Source organism: Vicia villosa, linkage group LG2 (assembly GCF_029867415.1).
Source record: "Vicia villosa cultivar HV-30 ecotype Madison, WI linkage group LG2, Vvil1.0, whole genome shotgun sequence".
Classification (NCBI taxonomy): Eukaryota; Viridiplantae; Streptophyta; class Magnoliopsida; order Fabales; family Fabaceae; genus Vicia; species Vicia villosa.
This window is the reverse complement of record NC_081181.1, coordinates 128602150-128625807: the sequence shown is the minus strand read 5'-3', so window position 1 is coordinate 128625807 and position 23658 is coordinate 128602150. Positions and strand designations below refer to the sequence as shown.

The 23658-nt window shown below is 37.3% G+C and overlaps 2 protein-coding genes across 2 annotated transcripts; one reads left to right on the top strand and one right to left on the bottom strand.

Annotated features, from left to right (window-relative positions):
- The first annotated feature begins 15850 nt into the window (after positions 1-15850).
- LOC131652066 (peroxidase 72) lies at positions 15851-17492 on the top strand. The gene is made up of 4 exons (XM_058921841.1): positions 15851-16159; positions 16313-16504; positions 16592-16757; positions 16841-17492. Exons 1-4 carry the CDS (start codon positions 15935-15937, stop codon positions 17251-17253), a joined length of 996 nt encoding a protein of 331 aa, XP_058777824.1. The 5' UTR covers positions 15851-15934; the 3' UTR covers positions 17254-17492.
- Positions 17493-18516: 1024 nt separating this feature from the next.
- On the bottom strand, positions 18517-21934 carry LOC131652065 (probable disease resistance RPP8-like protein 2). The gene is made up of 2 exons (XM_058921840.1): positions 18998-21934; positions 18517-18885 (listed from the first exon to the last, which is right to left on the bottom strand). Exons 1-2 carry the CDS (start codon positions 21747-21749, stop codon positions 18881-18883), a joined length of 2757 nt encoding a protein of 918 aa, XP_058777823.1. The 5' UTR covers positions 21750-21934; the 3' UTR covers positions 18517-18880.
- Positions 21935-23658: the final 1724 nt, after the last annotated feature.

Here is a 23658-nt window from a genome sequence, read left to right as displayed (position 1 = left end):
TCTCTTTTTTCATTTTTTTTTTTTTTTTATATCCCTAACTTTTGCCTGAACTGTCTTTTTTGAGCTTACAGTCAGCGGGATGCCTTGATTTTGCCTAAGTCACCTTTTTGATTTTTGACTTAGCAGGCTTTTCTTTGTATATGTTTTTTCCATCATTTTTTGAAAGATATTGGCTGCCTTGTTTTAATGATTGATGAACCATCATTGGCTTTTGATTGGTGTCTCCAACACTTCTTTGATGTGTGCGGATGAACGCTTGTAATTGAAACCTTTGTTGAAAGGTGTACTAAATGATTCCCTTGAAATAGAATGTATAGCCAAAATAACTGAGAACTACCCTGCCCCAGGTTATGATCAAGGATTTTAATTTGTTCAAGAAATAAAACTTCTACTCCTTAGGCTCAAAGGGGTTGACGAGGGATTAACATCCTTATATCTCCACTGTTTAGGAATTGAAACAATGCCTGTACATCGTCAGCATAGTCTGTTCGAAAGCATATTGTTATGAGATTGCGGTATCATTTTCGTCATCCTCCCTCAAGAGGCTTACACCTTAGCAGGAGTTGAATATCACAAAAACATATGCAAGGTAAAGACATAATTTAAAATGAGTGATAGCGAAATAATTTATTCAAGACAAACATATGCAATGTACTGATGATGATTATTAAAACAAATAATGTCTATCATAATTGGAGTGTTTAAACAAACAGAAAAGAAATTGCAAATGAAAGTAAATCTAATGATCTAAAAAGTTCATCCTTCTAGGTATTAATCGATCTTTTTGTGATTAGGCATAGGAGTAGTGATCACCACAGGGGTCTTGGGATGATAGAATTCAATTTCACCAGCATCGATCATGTCTTGAATCTTGTTCTTCAATGGCCAACAATCATTCGTATCATGCCCAGGGCTATTGGAGTGATATGCGCACCTCGCACTGGGCTTGTAGCTAGGGGCGGAGGTGTTGGGCTTTACAGGAGGATCTCTTAAAGTAATCAAGTTCTCTCTCAGCAAATGTTGTAATGCCTGAGCCAGTGACATATTGATCTTTGTAAACTGACGTTTAGATGTATCTGACCTGCGTCTTTGTTGCGGAGCTAATGTAGAGGTCAGAATTGTCCCCACAGGTTGTTTGGGTTCATCGTGATCTTTCTGGTCGTACACAACGTGAGGTTCCTCAGGAGAGTGGCAGTCAATGATCTTGTCATCGATTAAGTCTTGGATCTTATTCTTCAATGTCCAACAGTTATTAGTGTCATGTCCAGGACTATCAGAGTGATACGCACACCTTGCATTAGGATTATAACGAGAAGAGGAAGTACTAGGGTTCCTCGGAGGGTCCTTCAAAGTGATTAGCCCCTTTTTTAGCAATTGTTGCAACGCTTCGGCCAGAGTCATATTGATCTTTGCGAATTGGCGCTTAGGTGTATCTGACTTGTGTCTTTGTTGTGGAACTGGTGTAAAGGTCAGAATTGTCCCCACAGATTGGTTGGGTTCATTGTGACTTTTCCGATCGTACCCAGTATTGACCATATGAGGTTTCTCAGGTGAAATGACGTCAATGATCTTGCAATCAATGAGGTCTTGGATCATGTGCTTCAATGGTCCACAATCCTCTGTATCGTGACCAGGACTGTTTGAATGATAAGCACATCTTGCATGGTACTTGTACCCAGGAGTGGGATTAGCAGGAAGTGAATATGGAGGCAATAGAGTTATCAAGTTCTGATTGAGCAGTTGTTGCAGAGCTTGAGACAGCGGCATATGTAATGGAGTAAATGACCGCTTAGGCTTGGATCTCTGATTATCTTGACCACCTTGATACTTGTATTGATTCTTCTCCTTCTCGATCAGAAGTGCCTTCAATTCTTCTTGCCCCTTGGCCAAGTTAAGGATCATTTCTTGGAATTGGTTGTTCTGAGTTTGGAGATTCTTCACAGATTGTTCGAGATTCATCTTTGTTACTGAAATAAACAGCACAAAGATGAGGCATTTATTTTACGAAACCTGTGATGCGATGTTTATGAATGATATGATTTATGCATATGCAATGTTTCGAGGACCTTGGAATTCAAATTTGTTTAAAACAAAACAAAAGGAACTTTATTAATAATACTTAAGGGAAATAATTTTGCAATTTGTTTTATTTGTATCTTTTACAATAAAGAAAATATAAACTAGGAATAAAATAATAATAAAAATAAAAGTCTTCAAGTCTCCCATGGACGCTTCCTTTTTGAACCGATGAAGTTGTTGATGCCTTGCTCCGCTTGAAGTAGCCTTGTGAGCTCTAATACTTTCTTTTCTTTAGCACGAAACTGAGCTTCAAAAGTGTCTCTTTCTTCCTTTAATTGAATCCAAGATCTCTTTAATTCTTCGATGTCAGTTGGCATGTCTGGATGAGCAATAACTTGAGGAACTTTTTCCTCGCAATCGGGCTCTACTATCACAGGTAGGACATATGGATAAGGCATGACGAGACGTTGAGCACGAGTGCGCACCCATCTAAGATAAGGCCCCAAAGGAATGGAGTTTCTTTGTCCCAAGCTTTTGTTATCAACTCTATTTACCATATCCCAAGCTCGTATGAACTTCCGGCGGTGATTCTGAGTATCATCTTCATAATCAAACACAATCCCTTGTATAAGCATATGGTGAGGGCCATCTCTTCGAGCGTAACCAAATTGTCGTAAAGCCAAGCAAGGATTATAAGTGATACCCCCTCGTATGCCAAGTAAAGGCACATTAGGATATTGTCCACAACGGTCGATCATGGTGAAACTCTCCTTGGATAAAGACAGCCAACGGATATCAGAATGTGAAAGTGACATTATTCTCTTGTGCCATTTCAACCTTTGGTCGTTCCTCATTACTGAGCGAGGCAAGTGCGAAATAAACCACTTAGATAGCAAAGGTATGCAACACATAAGAGTCCCTCGTTTCTTCATAGTACGAGTGTGAAGAGAGTGTAGGATATCTCCAAGCAAGGTAGGAACTGGATTGCGTGTCAGAAATATCTTTATGGCGTGCACATCAATGAACTGATCAGGATTAGGGAATAATACCAAACCATAAATGAGTAAAGCTAATATGTCTTCGAAGGCTTGATAACTCATGGACTTCAAAAACATGCGAGCTTTTCCGAATAAGAACTTAGCGAGGAATCCCTTGACTCCACTTCTGGTTTCCCAATGACCATCAATATCAGACTTCTTAAGATGTAAAGCGGGAGCGATAACTTCTAATTTTGGAATTTCTTCCAAACCAGTGAACGGAATCTGATCTCGGATGGGGAGTCCAAGTATGTCAGCAAACTCTTCCATAGTAGGTACCAACTGATAATCCGGGAAAGTAAAACAATGATGCTCGGGATCGAAGAATTGAAATAGTACACTCATCATTTCTTCGTCAAAACCTGAAGTAACTAAACTGGGCAAGAGACCATGTCTTTCAGAGAATCGGGAACCTCCAGGAATCTCTAATACCAATTCTTTCAGTTCGGAAGGTATCTTTACAAAGTTAACTCGAATGGTGTTTCTAGTCTCCATGACCTACAAAACAGAACAAAGATGAATTCCTTGGTCCTCGAATGGTTAGTCATGATGTTATGATGCTTATGATGTTTATGATGTCATGATGTCAAGTAGATAACAAACACAAACAAGTCACACAATTTTGCCTTAAGGTTAGGCTTGCATGTAGTCCAGAGGTGCGTACCCTCCCCCTGAAGTTTAGTCGGTTCAAACCTGTCCTATATAAAGATCGGGTTCTAGGGAGCTCATATCATTGACCTTTCTCGAAGGCGCTTATCTCAGTTCAGCAATCGAATCGCCAACCGAAAAGGTCCTGAAAGTCCAGTCCATATGAGTGTAGCTTCGAGTATCAACCAACTTCAGTCGGAACCAAAGCCAGCCATCTCGCTACTTTCTAAAAGGCCAAAGTCAAGTTCGACTAAGGTTCTAAGGGCGAATTAGTGCTTAATGACACCACGCGGCAGCCAAGCATTTCCTCAGGTCGGATCCCAAGGAACACCAGGACAAACCAATGTGTCACACTAACGATGGCCATCAGATCAACCACATCAGTATACGCTGTGCAGTCTCCTTGATCTCATGCCATATACCTAAGGTACTCAGATCCGGGTTAGGATCTTTCACACAACAGAATACCCAAAACAGCCCTGCAAAATTAAAGCAAACAAAGCAAACAATAGAAAACATTTAAGGTGAATCCTAAACTTTTAAGGTAACCCCTCTTTTATCGAAATTAATCCCCAGCAGAGTCGCCAGTTCTGTAACACGGTGAACTGACTTTTTATTGATCGAAATGTCGCGGTAAGCAAGAGTCGCCACCGACTTTTATTTTATCCAAACAATATTCGGAAAGGCAAAAAGAAACAGAAAAAAAACCTTTTAAAAAAATCTAAGTTCGGGGGGTAATTTATGCAAAGGGAAGGTGTAAGGCACCCTTTGCATCCATGGTTTTCCATGGGCTCTTAATTGCTTTGCTTGCTCGTTTGTTTAGAAAAAGTAGATGAAAGAGATAGGGACTTTAGCTTGTGAATAAGCGTTGCCCTTTTGAAAAATTATGAGAAAGAATATAATAAAAAGGTTTGAGCATTGCAAGGCAATTAGGGGCAATTACCTTAAACTCAGATGATAGGTCTCTTTTTGCCTTTCGGAATGAAAGGGTCTATCCTTGCCATAAGAGGGCAGGAAGCCTTTCGTTTGGAGGTTGAAGGGTCATCGAAGCATCCTTTGCCATAAGACTGTCCCATGCCATAGAGGGGCAGGTAGTCTAAGGTAAGGATCAGAATAAGCCTTTATTCGTAGGCAACCAGAGGATACCTCAGCCTTTTTTCGTAGGCAACATCCGAGGGTCGAGGTCATTTGTGTATCGAAGGCAGCATCATTAGGGTCGTGACCTTTTTATCGAGGCAACATGGCTGAGGTATCCTCGAATTCGAGGGACGTGGCTTATTCTGCAAAAACACAAAGGCAACAGGCAACAGGCAACAGAGAGGGTTACCTCAAAAAGCGTGCGTGTGTGCACCAATCACGTGATTCAATTCAGATATTTATCTTTTAATTAGTTATTCTAATTCAATTAACGAGTTGCACTCCCTAAATTACTAACCACGCAGTATATAAAGCAATAAAGGGAAGGGGGAAAATGAAACCAGCGGAGGAGAGGGGATTTGTAACCAGCGGATCCCTTAATAGGGTTTGATACAAGTAATAATAAAACAGAAAAATATTAAAGTCAGGGTTTAGGGTTACCAAACATTCGTAGCTTTGGCAATCATCGAATCCTGAAAAGGCAAACAAAATAAAAATAGGGTGAGTGTATGACTAATTCGGAGGCGAAAATCTCTAACCCTAAAAATAAGAAGGTTGAGACAATAAATTGAAATGAGCAAATAAATGAAAGGTACTTAGCTTTTTGCATTTGATCTGATATGGTTAATAGGCGCTTTTAGGGTTGACCCTGAAAGGCAAGGCAAAAAAGAAGGTGAACGCAAGGCAAACCCTAAAATAAAATCATCAAAATAGAAAATTAAATTAAATTAAATAGAATACTTAACTTCGGGTTTTTTTGAATCAAGCGCGTATTCGGAGGGTATCTGGAAAGACAATCCTGAAAAGGCACAGAAAAAATAAATATATTCAGTGTAGGGCTAATCTCCGTAAACCCTAATTTAAAATTCAAATTGAATATAATTTTAAATTGATTTAACTAATTATTGGTCTTACGACCTAATTAATTAAATCGGGTTAAGAAAACTAAATCGAGTGCAAGAATAATTTTTTAGGAATTTTTGGAATTAAAATAATACATATATGAATTTTTGAAAGTATTTAGATAAATAAATAAATAATATATACATATATTAAATCAATCAGGAAAAGAAAAAAAAATAAAATTAAATATTAAATATTATAAAAAATAATATATTTTTTGTTATTATAAAGTTTTTATAAAGTTTTATGTAAATAAAAGAGAGAAAAAAAAAACAAATAAAATAAGTATATATATAAAATAAAATAAAGTGGCTGTGTAATAAAAAATAAAAAAAATTAGAAATTACTTAACTTTTTATCCGGTGCTGCGCGCGCGTGAGAACATGGTACACCCTCAGCTTGGCTTGCGTTGGATTGAGTGAGACAAGGATCCAATGGCCCAGATCAGGAAGGCGCATGGTAAGGTGTGTTTCTTAACGCATACGATCCGTCTGGCCATCCCACCCAAAAGCGCGCGAAGAAGAATTTGAATGGGCCAATCTGATGACGCCACGAGGTCATCTTCTTCACTCAATTTCTGCAATTAGCTTTTTTACAGCGCTTATTTCATACGCGCTATAAAAGCTTCACTTTTAACACCTGTGGAAAATAACGAACAGGACCAAAACAACAAGAAAATTGTTCGCGAATACATGGAACGAATCGTTTAAGCCTTGCGAATTTGACCATGGCATTGGCTGGCTCTAATTTTACCTGTACTGAAAAACCCCAAATTGGAGCTTCAAGCCCTAACATGGCACTATGTTCATAACAACATCAAATCATGCCAAACTTTCCAGAATCGATCAATAGGAGATACTAAACAGATATATGCAATTATTTTTGAGTATGGATGCATGAACGGGCATAATCGATTCCAAAAGAAAAAGAGACTTACCTTGCTTAATCGGAGATGTTTCTGGGGTTGCTGAAGCCGTTTAATGATCCACACACCTTCAATGGATGTTCAGGAACGTGTTGAAGTGCTTCAAATTGTCTGAACTAGGCTGCAACCGAAAATTGACTTTTGAAATTCTCTCCACTTTTTCAATTCGGTTTTAGGGTTCCTCACAGCAAAAATCGTGTCCCCTAGCATCTGGCTTTGATCAGTATATATATGAGATTGATTAGGGTTGATAAAACTGAAGGAAATCCTTTTGAATCTTGAATTGAAAGTTTTGGAAATTTGATTGAAATTATATACAATCTTTATAATTATGGACAAGTTTTTGATCCAATTTTTCCATAAATTTCCACGTAGAATATGCACGAAATTTGATTGGTTTTTTGAGTTAAATGTAAATTGGATTTGATTGGAATTGGACTTTTGGTTGAATATTTGATCTTTACTTAATTTTTATGAATTAAAATCACTTTTAAATGATTAAAAATGCATATAAAATTAAATAAATATTTCAAAATTCGTGGCATTCAGATTTAAGGCCATGGATATCTTGGAGATCAAGTTTGGGCCATGGGAAGTTGGGCTTCTTTGCAAAAAATCTCAATTTGTAGCCTTTTGTTTCACATTTCCTCTCACAAATTTGTCCAACTTTGACAAGGCGTATCTCCCTCAATTTTTGAGGTATGGAAGTGTTATAAGACTTTTTAGAAACCTTAGAGAGTCCTCTAACCAATGTCTTTGGACTCGTATCAAAATCATTTTTCATTCTTATTTTATGAGCTTTTGAAAAAAGTGTCTTTTTGTTGACTTTTGAAAAGGACCTATAATGTACGAGGCCATAATTCTTAAACCATTGACCTGTGGGCTCTAATTCTTGAACAATTGGATAGAGGAATGAATTCTCTTCAAAATGAGCTTTGGTGGGAATTTTTCTGATGAAGTATGAATATTTGGTGAATTTTCAAAGTTTGGTTGACTTTTTCAGTTCATGCCCAAAATAGTAACTCTTGACTTTTGACTTCTCTGATCTTTCCTTGCATCATCATGATCAACCCTTGATCAAATGATGATTTTAGGGATATGAGAATGTTGTTGACCAAATATCTTGAGTTTTGACTGTATAATGACTGTTTTGCCCTTGGGAGTCGACTGTTGACCTAATCAGGATTTGAGGGACTAAATTTGCTCTGTTTGACTTGAAACTTTATATGGAGATACTTTGGGATGTTAGTGACCCGATGGAACCACCTTGAGCCATTGATTTAATGATTTTCCTCTGAATTATTCAAACCCTAGTTTAGAACTTCTGTGTGGGAGACTGTGTTTTGGAGCTTTGTCTTTTGATTTGGTTTTGTGTATGAAAAATAGCATGGGCAAATTTTGGGGTATGACAATCATGCTCTAGAAGATCCAGACTGGATAATTGCTATGCAAGAAGAACTGAATCAGTTTACAAGGAATGATGTTTGGGATCTTGTTCCTAGACCAGATGGATTCAATATAATCGGTACAAAATGGGTCTTCAGAAACAAGCTCAGTGAGAAAGGTGAAGTGGTAAGGAACAAAGCCAGATTGGTGGCTCAGGGTTATAGTCAGCAAGAAGGGATTGACTATACAGAAACCTTTGCACCAGTGGCCAGGTTAGAATCTATTCGTCTATTAATTTCATTTGCCACTCAACATAGCATCACTCTCTATCAGATGGATGTTAAGAGTGCCTTCTTAAATGGTTATATAGATGAAGAAGTTTATGTCCATCAACCTCTTGGTTTTGAAGACTCTATGTCTCCTAATCATGTTTTTAAACTAAAGAAATCGTTGTATGGATTGAAACAAGCTCCCAGAGCTTGGTATGAACGCTTAAGTTCTTTCCTTCTGGATAATGGTTTCACTAGAGGAAAAGTGGACACTACTCTCTTTTGTAAAACCTTTAAAAGGGATATTTTAATTTGTCAAATATATGTAGATGATATTATTTTTGGAACATCTAATGCTACACTTGGAAAGGAGTTTGCTGAGTCTATGCAGGCTGAGTTTGAAATGAGCATGATGGGAGAACTCAAGTATTTCCTTGGAATACAAATAAATCAAACATCAGAAGGAACGTATGTTCACCAAACCAAGTATGTGAAGGAACTTCTGAAGAAGTTTAATCTTCTAGACTGCAAAGAAGCCAAAACTCCTATGCATCCAACATGCATCCTAGGTAAGGATGAGGTAAGTAAGAAGGTAGATCAGAAGTTATACAGAGAAAATCTAAAGAATACAACTTAGTAGGATTCTGCGATGCTGACTATGCTGGAGACAGAATTGAAAGAAAGAGTACTTCAGGAAGTTGCCAATTTCTTGGAAGTCATTTGATATCCTGGTATAGCAAGAAGCAAGCAACTATTGCTCTATCAACAACAGAAGCAGAATATGTCGCTGCTGCTGGTTGCAGTACACAGATGCTCTAGATGAAGAGTCAGTTAGAAGATTATCAGATATATGAGAGTAACATTCCTATATTCTGTGATAATACTTCTGCTATATGTTTATCTAAGAATCCTATTCTTCATTCAAAAGCTAAACATATTGAGATTAAACATCATTTCATAAGGGACTATGTTCAGAAGGGTGTTATATCTTTAAACTTTGTTGATACAGACCATCAATGGGCTGATATCTTTACAAAACCCCTGGCTGAAGATAGGTTTAAGTTCATTCTGAAGAACATCAGTATGGATTTATGCCCAGAATGAGAAGATGAGAAGTTCTTACGCATGAGTATCTTCTGAAATGAATGTGGATTTTTTTTAAAATCAGAAGTTCTGATTGAAATCTTTTAGAAATTATGATTCGATTATTACTAACGTTTCATTGTCTAAGTTGATTCAGAACCTCTTTTAAAGCAAAACAGCTGTAACGTTTTATCTCGGGATGGTAAACCTGTCGTTACTGTTCATGGATAAGCGCGCGTGCAGTTGAAGGGACGCCGACCATAGGTAACTGTGCTAGTCACCTCATTTGTCTTTATTATCTCTCCTCATGTCACGTAACATTAAATGCTATCCATCATTTGTTTCATTTTATTTTCCTTTAAATACCCTTCAAATGCTTCTCCTTCCCTCCTATATTTTCTCTATTACACTCTGTCTGTGTTTTCTTTCTCTATCTTTTTGCATTCATATCAAACCCTAGCTGTTCATTATCTGCAAATCCATCATGAACTCTTCATCAAGCCCAGGAAACCATGAAAATGATCAAAACAAAAAGAGAAAAGCTGTTGAAACATCTTCGTCCAAACCCAAAAAGATAAAGATCACCTATGACCCTCTCAAGGTGAATCCATTCGAAGCAAAGTTGTCTGGAAACTATTCTAGACGTGTGTTTCAACCCCCTGGTGAAAGCCCTCCATCATCTCCATCTTCTTCCTCATCTTTTTACCTTCAAGACTCAACTTCCTCCTCATCTAACCTTTCCTCTCCCTCAACTCATTCCAAAGAAATCTCTTCATCTTCACCTGCTGAGAATGTTGTTTCTGATAGAGATTGTGGAAAATCTGCATCAGAACCAAGTCTCCCTGACCCCTCGCCTGAAAGCCCAAGAAGCAGTCAATGATGCGTTCCACTCCTTCATGGCAAGGAAAACTGCAACTAATGACAGGGTTCAAGACATGCTGGCACAGATTTTGTCTTAGCTAGGGTCTTAGTCTTTGGTCTTAGTGGTTTTCTTTCCTTGTTGCATCTGCTTGTTAAACATCTTCTCATGTAATATCTTTTGATTATCAATGAAAAGTTTTCTTTGTTTTTACATTCCAGTGATTTTATTTGTCGTTTTATTCATCTGAATCTTTTGAAATATTCTTTTTGATGTTATGACAAAAAGGGGGAGAAATAAATGATAAATGATTTGATTAATCTATCAGTTGCTGGGTAAAGCTCCCACACATTTACTAACAAGAACTGCAAGTTCTATATGGTTTAAGTGTTTTGCAGGTATAAAGAAGTGAAGAGAATCTTCAAAGCAAACACAAGAAGCAAAACCATAAGAAGTGTTATTCTGTAAACAGAATAAGCTCATGGAAACTGAAGCAAGTCGAGTGCTGTCAAGCTTCAGAAATCAGAAGCAAGAAAGAAGAATGAATCAGAAGCACTGATAATAGAATTTGATCCATATTTGTCTATTTGCTTTGACAAAATTCTATTTGCTCTGATACATTATTTCAGCCTATATGGCTCTGATACATATCATGTGTTCTAATATACATTTTATGTTCTGACTCGTTCATGCTGACTTTTGTCGTTTAGTTTTTGTTCTGTAACATTTCAGGATGTAGAGATGCTCTGATGATGCTCTGGTACATTCAACAATGTTCTGATACAAATCTAGCATGAAGTGATGTTGGTAGAAATTCAAAGCTCTGAAGCTATCCGAGGGAAGCAGAAATCAGAAGCTGTGAATGTTCTAAAGATCCAGAAAACTCAAGTTCTGAAGCTGTCCTAAATGGAAGCAGAAATCAGAAGCTGTGAATGTTCTGAAGATCAAAGAAATTCAAGTTCTGAAGCTGTCCTAAATGGAAGCAGAAATCAGAAGCTGTGAATGTTCTGAAGATCAAAGAAATTCAAGTTCTGAAGCTGTCCTAGATGGAAGCAGGAATCAGAAGCTGTGAGTGTTCTAGGGATCTAAAGAAATTCTAGTTCTGAAGCTGTCCAATGGAAGCAGAAGTCAGAAGCTATGAATTCTCTGAAGACAGAAGCTTATGTGATCGTCTCTACCGAAATAATCAGGGAAGTCTTTTATTAAAGTTCTTCGAGTATTTATTTCAGGGGGAGATTATTTATCTCAGGGGGAGATTGTTAATCTCAGGGGGAGACATATTCATATGCTTATGCTATAGCTGTGTAATTTGTCTTTTGCCGTCTGCTCTTTCTGATCGCAAATTCATATCATTTATATATGTTTTTGTCATCATCAAAAAGGGGGAGATTGTTAGAACAAGATTTGTTCTGATCAATTATCTTAGTTTTGATGATAACAATAATATGAATTTTGCTTAAGATAATATGGTACTCTAATCCAATGCAATTTCCTTTTCAGGAAATATATAAAGAGTATGCATAATTCAGCGCTCAGAAGCTTTGTCTCAAAGGGTTCAGCATGCAACATCAGAACATGGTCTGGCAAGACATCAGAAGATGGTCGAAGCAGAATCAGAACATGGGTCTATGGAAGCATCAGAAGAACATGAGATCAGAAGCACTGAAGTTCTGATGGTATCACGCTCAGAAGCACTTCAAGGTCAGAAGATCAGAAGATGCTTTGCACCAAGCTGTTTGACTCTGATGATATTCAAACGTTGTATTCACAAACATCAGATCAGAAGGAAGTACAAGTGGCAAGCTACGCTGACTGACAAAAGGAACGTTAAAAGCTATTATAGGCAACGTCAGTAGACACAGCGTGAACAAGGCTCGAGGTAGTTGACAAAAGCGTATAACATTAAATGCGATGCTGTACGGAACACGCAAAGCATTAAATGCACTCAACGGTCATCTTCTCCAACGCCTATAAATATGAAGTTCTGATGAGAAGCAAGGTTAACGATCCTGAACAAAACAACTCATATTAACTTGCTGAAACTCTGTTCTACTCAAAGCTCAGAATCTTCATCTTCATCAAAGCTCACTACATTGCTGTTGTAATATATTAGTGAGATTAAGCTTAAACGTTAAGAGAAATATCACAGTTTGTGATTATAGCTTTTAAGAAGCAATTGTAATACTCTTAGAATTGATTACATTAAGTTGTAAGGAACTAGAGTGATCGTGTGGATCAGAATACTCTAGGAAGTCTTAGAGGTTATCTAAGCAGGTTGTAACTAGAGTGATCGTGTGGATCAGAATACTCTAGAAAAGTCTTAGAGGGTATCTAAGCAGTTGTTCCTGGAGTGATCAGTGTGTGATCAGAAGACTCTGGAAGACTTAGTTGCTGACTAAGTGGAGAACCATTGTAATCCGTGCGATTAGTGGATTAAATCCTCAGTTGAGGTAAATCATCTCTGCGGGGGTGGACTGGAGTAGTTTAGTTAACAACGAACCAGGATAAAAATAACTGTGCAATTTATTTTTATCTGTCAAGTTTTTAAAGCTACACTTATTCAAACCCCCCCTTTCTAAGTGTTTTTCTATCCTTCAGCTTTTACACCAACACTTTCGCATTAAAGATCTTGGTCTTATAAAGTACTTCCTAGGACTGGAAATTTCCAGAAACAGTAGTGGAATCAACATCAATCAACGGAAATACACACTGGATTTGCTCAACAATACAGGGCAGCTAGCTTGCAAACCAGCTCCTACACCAATGAGTCGCGATACACGACTCTCTTCAACTGGCATCCCTATGACAGATCCTACTAGATTCAGACGCCTTGTTGGACAGCTAATTTATCTTCTTAACACACGCCCAGACATAGCATACTCGACTCAACAATTAAGTCAGCACATGAGTTCACCCACTGAAGATCATTATAAAGCTGCGCATTGTGTCCTACGATATTTGAAGTCTGCCCCTGGACAAGGTCTTCACTTCCCCAGCAAACAACCTCTACACATCAAGGCCTTTTCTGACTCAGACTGGGCCACCTGCCCAGACACACGTCGCTCGATTACTGGATTTTGCATTTACTTAAGCTCAGCTCTTATATCATGGAAATCGAAGAAGCAAGCAACCGTTTCTAGAAGTTCAACAGAAGCAGAATACCGCTCCATGGCTACCACAGTCTGTGAAATCCAATGGATAACCAATCTTCTCCACGACCTCCATGTTCCCTTTCAAAGTCCTGCAAACTTATACTGTGATAACGCATCAGCTAGGCACATTGCGAGCAACTCTTCATTTCACGAAAGGACAAAGCACATAGATCTTGATTGCCATCTTGTACGCGAAAAATTACAACAAAAACTATTCCAGCTTCTACCTGTCACTTCTCAGCAACAACTCGCGGACGTGTTTACTAAACCGCTTGACAGTGCTCCCTTTCTGCAGAATATATCTAATCTAGGCTTACATTCCATTTACCCCTAGCTTATGGGGGGCTATTAGCACATATATCATTACTTCTTTACATCTTTAGGCCCAATATATGTATCGGGCAAGGCCCACTTAGGCTTATATATATATATATGTAAACAGTGTAACTGGGCCAGAACCAATTATGGAATTTAATTTTCATTTTTCCGCTCTTGCGCTTTCTCTCCTTCTTCTTCGTTGCTCTGCACTTTTCTTCCGCATGATAACATGTAATATAGATCATTTTAAAATAAAACCGGATAAACAATATATATGTGTTATATGTGTTGTTTCTTTATCTTTATTTTATAGTGGATCAAAGAACTCTTCTCTTTTATGGTTTCTCTTTACAATTTTGTTTGCACTAGTTGATAGACTAATTTTACTTTACATTATTTTGTACGGTTGTTTATGTTATTTATCCAACACATCATATGTCCTAATATGTTTAATGTTTAATTTCAAAAGAAAAAGAAGGATGAACAATTTTCTAAAAGTAAAAGCACCTTGAGAGCATTATTAAGAGAGAATAAAAACTAAGCATTATTCACATGTCCAAAAAAGAAAAACTAGGCATGCAACTTTACTTTATAGGTTCTGGTTTAAAAAATGTTGCATGGAGTTTTATGCAGTAATCATCGGTGATCTTTTACACCCTTCAAAGTTAATTGCCACGTTCCTTTACTCATAGTTTATCTTTAAAAAATGCCAAAAAGTAAAGATATACAAGTAATGATTCCAGCTAATTCCCTCACTTATTTTTAGTATCCCAATTTACTATAATCAAAGGCTGTTGTTTTCCTTGAATCAAAGCTAAGCATATACTACTACTAGTAATATAATAATACTCCCTCCGTCCCACAATCCCACAATAAGTGATTCATTTGAAATAAAATGATGTCCTGAAATGAATGATTCATTTCAATTTCCAATACACTTTTCCAGTTTTACCCTCTAATTAATAAAAGTCTTATCATTTCTAATACATAATAAGGGTAGTATAGTAAAAATATTAATATCTCTCTTACTTTTAACCACTTTTTTTAATCTGTGTGAAATGGTGAACTGGGTCAATTATTGTGGGACGGAGGGATGAGGGAGTATACTCAAAAATAAAAGTAAACCTATGAATATAATGCTCTAAGAGAAGACACCTAGTATAGTAGGTATCCACTCATACCTGTTCCTCAATTAAAAACATTCTTGAGCTTCCATCACATAAATTGAGCAGGTGAGTCTAACTTAACTTTGTAGACTACCCTCTAATAAGACATAGAGAACAAAAAACTGCATAATAACTGCCCTACTATTTTGATATTATCATAGTTGACCATGCAACCCCTACACTTTAGATCAACATGCATCCGATGTTTGACACGTGTTGTGTTTACCGACACATGTAGTTATATTCAAATATTTTACATTTCAAACTATTACTAATGCATGATGCAGATGTGTCAGTATCGTGTCTAGTATCTGCCTCGGTGTTTCATAGATTGTAGCACAAACAAGTGAAGGATCAAAATTGCATTTGGGTTGGCTTGGCTGATTGAAAAACAGTTAGTCAAGTAGTCTTTAGCATTTATCAAAAAAGTACATATCAATAGTGTGATTGGTTAGGCTTAAGCATTGTTTTATCCAATGATAAAGCAAAAGTAATAAGACATTTAAGAAATAACAAAGAGAAAGGAATTGATTCAGACATTAAATAAACAAATAAAAAGACTAAGTGTTGTCTTACAATGCAAGCAAGAATACGATAAAAATGCTTTAGAGATTTTTCTGATATTAAACTAAAGCGTGGGGAACTTAGACCAACTGTTAATCAAGACTTTTACTATATAAGTATTTTTACTTTAAACAAAGCTAAAAACATGTTTCACTACATTTAGATTTTGATTTAGACCCTTAAGCTAATTTTCTTTACAATTATATAGATGATTTTTACATGACATGGTAAGATCTAACAACTCTTATCATCATCTTTTTATACGGATTTGAAAGCTAGTTTGTTACCAACTCCAACTTTTTTTCCTTTTGGTTTTCTGTCATGCAATACTTTTATGCCACATTGATAATATTCTTCCCTATAAATACTATCATTTCCATAATGGTCTTCATTCAATCCAGTTGAAAGCACTTCTTTAACTACTCTTTCATAATAACTTTAGTTCCTTGAATTGATCTTGAAAGAGATATGATGGTCAATTCTATAAACTTTTTCTTGCTTTTTTCTCTTCTAGTCTTTGCTCCTTTCTGTCACTGTGAAAATAAAGGAGATTTTCTTTACCCTCAATTTTACGACGGTTCATGTCCACGAGTTGAAGAGATTGTTAAGTCTGTAGTTTCCAAGGCTGTTGCTAAAGAACCTCGCATGGCTGCTTCGTTGCTGCGACTGCATTTTCATGACTGTTTTGTCAAGGTATCTGCATATAACAGGCCTACTACTTAGTGATCAAGTAAACAATGTTTGAAAACTTTAACGTTGCGGCCGCAATTGCAATTAAAGACTTGTTTTTAAAACTTGTGAATACATAAAGAAAATTTATGTCATGACAAAGAATTGATGTTGCAGGGTTGTGATGCATCAGTGCTGCTAGATAGCAGTGGAACAATCATCAGCGAGAAGAGGTCGAATCCAAACCGTAACTCAGCTAGAGGATTTGAAGTCATTGAAGAAATCAAATCTGCAGTAGAGAAAGAGTGTCCTCACACAGTCTCTTGCGCTGATATTTTGACTTTAGCAGCTAGAGATTCAACTGTTCTTGTAAATATTTCCTCTTGTTTTGAACTCTACTACCCTTATCTTTGATCATCAAACGTTAATTATCAATCTAATATTCAATCCTTGCAGACTGGTGGACCATACTGGGATGTACCTTTGGGAAGAAGGGATTCTCTCGGCGCAAGCATCAGTGGCTCGAATAACAACATTCCTGCTCCTAACAACACCTTCCAAACCATCTTAACTAAATTCAAGCTTAAGGGACTTAACATTGTTGATCTAGTTGCTCTATCAGGTAAAATCTTAGTACTAGTCTATTTTCGTGTTGCGGCTATCACAATTGTGTACTTGTATAAACAATTTCTTGTTATGTTATAGGTAGTCACACTATAGGTGATTCAAGATGCACTAGCTTTAGACAAAGACTCTATAACCAAACTGGGAATGGCAAGTCAGATTTCACTCTTGACCAAAACTATGCAGCTCAATTGCGCACTCGGTGCCCGAGATCTGGTGGAGACCAAAATTTATTTGTCCTAGACTTTGTGACCCCGGTGAAATTCGACAACAACTACTACAAGAACTTATTGGCCAACAAGGGTCTGTTGAGTTCTGATGAAATTCTGTTGACAAAGAATAAAGTATCTGCAGATTTAGTGAAAACTTATGCAGCAAGAAATGATATTTTCTTTGAACAGTTTGCCAAGTCTATGGTTAAGATGGGAAACATTACTCCTTTAACAGGTTCAAGGGGTGAAATTAGGAAACACTGCAGAAAGGTTAACACATGATGAAGTACTATCGTTGTCGCGTTGGACATTTGAAAATTGAATTTGCATTTTGATGTTTTATTTCTTTAGCCATGTTTTATTTGTGAAGCCATTGGCAGAGTCACTGTATTCTTCTAAGTTAAAATTTGAGCTTTTGGTAGTATTGTTGTGTGTGTTTGAAGGAATTCTATGTAATAAGATGTTATAAGAATAACTTGTTAAAGTATGCAGTTGTTGGAAATGATGGTCTTGAAGTTTAATGAAGTTTAATGAAATTTATTTCTTAAAGTGATATTGGAAAACTAATGGTACTTGAGACCATCTTATATTTAGAATGTTGTAATAGACACTGCATTTTCCACATTTATTTTGGTTCTAAAAGTAATTAAGGTTCAGTAGGTTCAATAAGTGTTTTAAAAATCGGATCGGACTAGTCGGTCGAATCGAGAACCGGAGGTGTCATCGGTATGGTCTGATGTTGGATCAAGTAAGTTATTAATTCAGTGGAAACCGGCCAGAATTAGCCAAAACTGGTAAAAACCGGCAAAACGACGGGTTAAATGCTTGTTTTTTTTCTCATACCAAACGACGTCCTTTTGATATTTTAAAAAAAATTAAAATATAATGGCCGAAACTAGTGGAAGAGCCACAACCTCCACCATAGCCGCCGGATCAATCTTTGTCAGAGCTACCGATCTCGGCTCCACCGATGCTAGTTCTGTTTGAATCACACCCTGGTATATTTGTGAGAGACCCGACAATGATCCCACCACCACCAAAACTGCCAGACGGCAATTTAATAAGTACGATCCCTCTACAATCGACAACGGCTATCCTCCTTCCGGATAGAAACAAAATCATCTCAATTCAGTCCCTTTGTTTCAAAACAAATCATAATTCAAGTAGTGGGTACAAGAGGAAATCAAGCTTTAGCGGTTTCTTTCAAGCCTCAAGAGTTTCTGACACTTGCCTATTGTCCTAGTTACTCCCTTTATGTCCATTGTAACAGTCATTGTCTTTTGAAATTGTTCATGCTCAAGTCTTTGGTGACTTGCAACTGCTCATGCCAGGGTTACACAAGTAGTTAGAAATGATCAAACTTATTCAAGCCATTTTTCTTATCTCATCCTTGAGGACAAGGCTATTTTTCTAACGGTCGAGATAGTGATGGGATATTGGTTTTAGGCCTTAGCCCAATAAAAAGGAATAATAGAGATCAGTTATAACTGCTTATGTCAGAAGGAGAAATGGTAGTTATAAAAAAGCATACAATAGAAGTGGACAGTGTTCAATCTTTATGTATTAAATATAAGCTGAGACAACACATACAAATATCAAGTACAGCATACATATTATAGGATGCAACAATAACAAACAATATGAATGAAATCCTTGGAGCTGAGCTCATGTTGCCTAGACTAAGGTTTGAAGCTCCTCAATATCGTGAGATATAATCATGCCTCTATTTGTCACTAATTGTGTATATTTCTTATGTTCTTATCTTCTGTGTTAAATGGATTCCTGTGAGATGAATATGGAAAAAAGAAGAAAAAGCTGTCAAAAAACAGACTTAGAGAAGCATTCGATTGGTTAGTTTCTCCAATCCTCAGATGAAATCTCCTATCACCCACCAACACTCTGCTGGAAATCAATCTGCAAATGAAAGTTAGTTTCTTAAATTACTGCCTCCACAAGACCACCACATACAATGTATTTTTAACACACTTTCTCGTGTCAAATTTTGTATTAAGATGAACTAGCTTACCAACTGCTAAAATGTCCGTTGTCGATTCGATTACTGGAGTATTTTTTAGCTCAAGCAAATCTTTAGTTCGAAGCCTATATTCAAAATCTACTGGCATGCCTGTAATCTTTAGTTTCTTCAAAGAAGTGATATCCTTCAGTCCTTCTGGAATCTTTCTCAGCTTCTCACACCGATCAATAACCATGTACTCAAGCATTGGCATTGCTTTTTCCTCGACTTTCCATTCCTCCATTTCTTTCAAAAGAATTAGCCGCAAAACATGTAACTGTGGAAACCCTTCAGCACCAAAGCTCAATTCGGCCCAGTTGTATGCTCCTTCACCCAAAACAAGCATTTTAAGTTTCGGCAATCTCTCAAGTTTGGTAATGGACTCCTTCTGTAGGTGGGAATTGTGTAAAGTTAGTTTCAACATATTTGGCGGGAACTCATGTGGATCGGGTAGCTTCTTGATCTTTCCATTCAAAGACAGCTTTTCAAGTTGTGTGCACTGAGACAGCTGCATAAAGATTGGAAACTCATCCTCCTCAGATTGAAGTGATAATGACAATGAATGAAGATTGTGTAATCCTTGTATGGAAGAAAGAACAGAATTCACCATTGGTCCTGATAATCCATGTATGCCCAGCTGCCTAAGATTGGTCATATTTGCTAAACCACCATCTGCTATCCAGTTTCCAGCCTCAATGTATGGTAGGCTTTGTAGATTGGTTAATGTATCCAGCCGTAGATGCCCGCTATCTGGAGGATCATGCGGTGTATACAACAGCAAATGTCTCAAGTTCACCAACTTCCAAATTACATTTGGTATTTTCTTAAGAAAACGACAATACCTCAAATCAAGAGTTTGTAGGTTTAGCAAGTTTCCAATGGAAAGTGGAAGTTTTCCTTCGAGATAAGTCTTCCTCAATCCCAGATACCGTAACTGAATCAGGTCCCCAATGGTACTTGGCAAGCTAACTAACCGAACACCGTCTAATTCTAACACCCTGAGGAGCTTAAATTCAGTGTAGATGACATTCAATTTCTTTTCTTGCATAAAATTCAAATGAATCCATGCTTTCTTGTCTACATCTGCATTATATTCCCTATTGAAGAACAACAGAGAACGCGAATAATCTGCAATGTTTTTTAAGAAATCATACTGTTCATGGCAGGAATGTATAGAGTGGCGCCGGGATTCAGTTAGCTGAGATGTCGATGATGATGACGAGCCTACCGTATCACCAAAATACTCCTCTTTTCCTCTGGTGACCGAAAGATCCCTAAGAAGGTCATGGATGCGAATCGTCTTAACACTTCCCAACGAACTCACCGTTCCCACTTGAATCATACACCTGCCAATCAACTCATTCAAGTACCTCTGAGCAACATCTTCTGCAGTTTCACCACGCTCTTGAGGTAAAAAGCCTTCCGCAATCCATAATCTGATCAATTTTTTCGTCTGAATGTCCTTACCCTTTCGGAAAAGACCCAAATAGAGAAAACAAGATTTCAACGGCGAAGGCAAATCATTGTAGCTCAAAGCCAAAATTCTTGTTATCTTCTCTTGATCTTCAAGCAAACCCCCTCTAATATTCCGCAACTCTCTAGCCCATTCCCCGCTTGACTTCAACTTCCTAGACAACAAACCACCAATCACAACAACAGCAAGCGGCAAACCTTCACATTTCACCACAATTTCCTTCGCAAGATTCTCAAACTCAGACGGTACCGCACTCGCTCCAGGAAAAGCTTTACTACGAAGCAACGCAAAACTCTCCTCCTGATTCAACGGCCTTAGCTGATGAGGATGACTATGCGCATCAGCATGTAAAGCAACCTCCCAGTTCCTAGTCGTCAACAATATCTTACTCCCTAATTTCCTTTTCGGAAAAGCATATTTAAGACCATCCCAAACCTCCATACCCCAAATATCATCAAGAACAATCAAATACCTCTTCTCCGCCAACACATTATGAAGCTTATTCACCAACTCTTGTTCCGGTAACTTCTCAATCTCAGCAAGAGGATCAACACCTCTAAGAATCCCTTGTAAAACATCCTTCCTCTTATCCCTATACTCTTCAGAAACAAAAACCCAAGCTTTACATTCAAAATGATTCACTATCCTACTATCATTATACAGTTTCTTCGCCAATGTCGTCTTCCCTAAACCACCCATACCAACAATAGAAACAACATGTCTTGTCGCCTCCAATGTAATCAACTGTGTAAGAATCGAATCAAAATCCTCTTTTACCTCAACAACATACTCTTCTTCCGAATGCGGCGACGGTTGTCTCCAAATCCTCAATCTCTCGCTATCACCGTCACGGTCGTTAGCGCTACCGTTAGGGCTAGGGTTAGGGTTAAGGCTTTTGATAACAACACCGTACGTATCACGTCGATCAGAAATATCTTTGATTTTGAGAAGGATTCTGTCGATTCGTGTCCCGAGTTTGTAGAGATGAAAAGGCGTGAAGATTTTGCTGTGGAAATTGGTTTGGACTGTGGAGTTATAGATGTGGGTTTCGATGATTTCTTCGGCTTCGAAAGCGACGTTACGGATGTCGGAAACCCACTTGCGAAGACGTTCGTTGGATTGTTGTTTTGCGTCTGCGTCTTTGAGGAAACATTGCATCCATGATAACTCGTTTTTGAGTTTCTCGAGTTGGTGTCTTGCTGTGGCGAGTGTGGAGAGTGATGAGGTTGCTTGTTCGAGTAATAGTTCGGTTAGTTTTGTTACGACGGTTGAGACTGCTACCTCGGCCATGTTGGGTTTGGTCTGTGAGAATTGGGATTTTGGTCTGTCTATGGTGCTTGGTGCTCACAGCTCATACGAGACGGAGACCCCTTCAATCATGTTTCTTTTTTGGTTAGTGGCTGTTTCTTGTTACTTGTCTTTGTCTTTTTTCCAGTGAGGAAAAGTCTATGATGTTTCTTTAGTTGGTTTATATGTCGGCGAGTGTGCTTATGAATAGATAAATGAAAATAACTAGGGAGTATTAATAAGTCAATAACATCAAAAACATGTTTTCCCTCGGTTTTTTATTTATAAGGAAAACAAATTTATTAAGTTATAAATAAATTGTTTCATGAGATAGTAGTGAATCATTGCTAGTAGTACTATCTTTTTTTTTTAATTTATTTTTCTCAAACATGCTATAAGAAAAATTTAACCTTCAATGGAAATATAAATGACAAAAAGAAAGTTTTTATATTTGCATAGAGTGCACTAGTAAATATCTACATGTTATATGTGAAGTTAGGGGTTTTTTTTAGGAGTTGTGATATGTTTATAATAGATTATTTCCAATGTTATTCTTTCCTTCGAGGTTGAGTCAGTTCCTTGACTTAAAGTCGAGTCGACCTTTAATATGAAGACCTCGTCCACTTGGTAAGCATGTATTGGTTATATTCATTTTTCTATTTAGAAGATAGTATTTCTTGGAGAGTGGCAATGTGGTTGAGCCTGATACCCATGAAGAAAGTGGGAGTTATGGTGTCGTTGTTATGGGAGTTCAAGTCGGGCAGATGATAGAGTGAATTAGAGAATCGTTGAAATGGAAATGTTTGGGAGTTGTGATTTCAATTTTAGAAGCTAGCGAAGAGATTAGTCGTAGCAATGTTTTTTTGGTCTTTTATAACCAAAGACTGGTGAGACCACTTATGGAGAATTAAGACACATACCCAGTCGTCTTCTATGGTAAAGTGGCAGGCATTGACTCTTTATTTAATAGTGATGTAAGAGTAGAAGCTTTTCATGGAGTTTTTTTTTAAACATTTATTAGGAGTAAAGATGATGTTTTGTTGCGACTTTGCATAAAGGGAGAGAAATTTGCATGAGGTGTTCTCCACTCTCAAGTAGTTGAGGACGAGTACTTTTATATGTATATGTGTATTATAATAAATTTAGGGGTGGTAGTCCCCCCCCCCCCTTTCAAGGTGGACATCTTGAAGTCAATCAATGTTGCCTCTCATAGCTTCATTCAAACAATCAAGCTTTCATAAGGGATTTTGAGATTCTAAAAAGGGCCCATGAGATTACGCTTATTGTGGATATTTTTTTTGTTCTATGGAAAGAAAAGGTTTGATAAAGTAAATTGGATTTCTCTAAGTGCCCTTGTTGGTCGAGATATGCTCACCCTTTACTCGTCAAACTACAAAAATTGGAAAGACAAATTTTCCCGAGTTTGAGGTGGTATTGATTATCCCAATGTTATATTTGAAGAGGATGAATCTAACTGCTTTCCTATTTATTGATTAGGCAAACTTGTGTCAATATTAGGTTTCAATCGTGATAAACTCAGTTAGGTGAAAAAAGTATGGCGTTGAATTCTTAGAACAATTTTATGTTTTGAAAGTTAGAGAGTTGATGAGGTGTAAGGAGGACAAGCTGAAGGTTGGTGTTTATTTACATAAATGTGTTTTATTTGTACCTCTTTTAGTTCTTCATAATTTATTCTCCTTTTGAACACTGATGTTTTATGTAGATGAGATGGTTCCCATGTCAATGTTAGAAAAGAAAGTGTTATTGGAAAATATGGGGGAAAATAGAGGCAAGGTTGGGTTCTCTACTCAAAAAAGTGACTATTCTTGTTTGCTGACTCATGTTCTGAGGAAGTGGAAATCACTGGATGAGATCAATATCATTTAGGTTGCACATATCTATGTTATGAGAC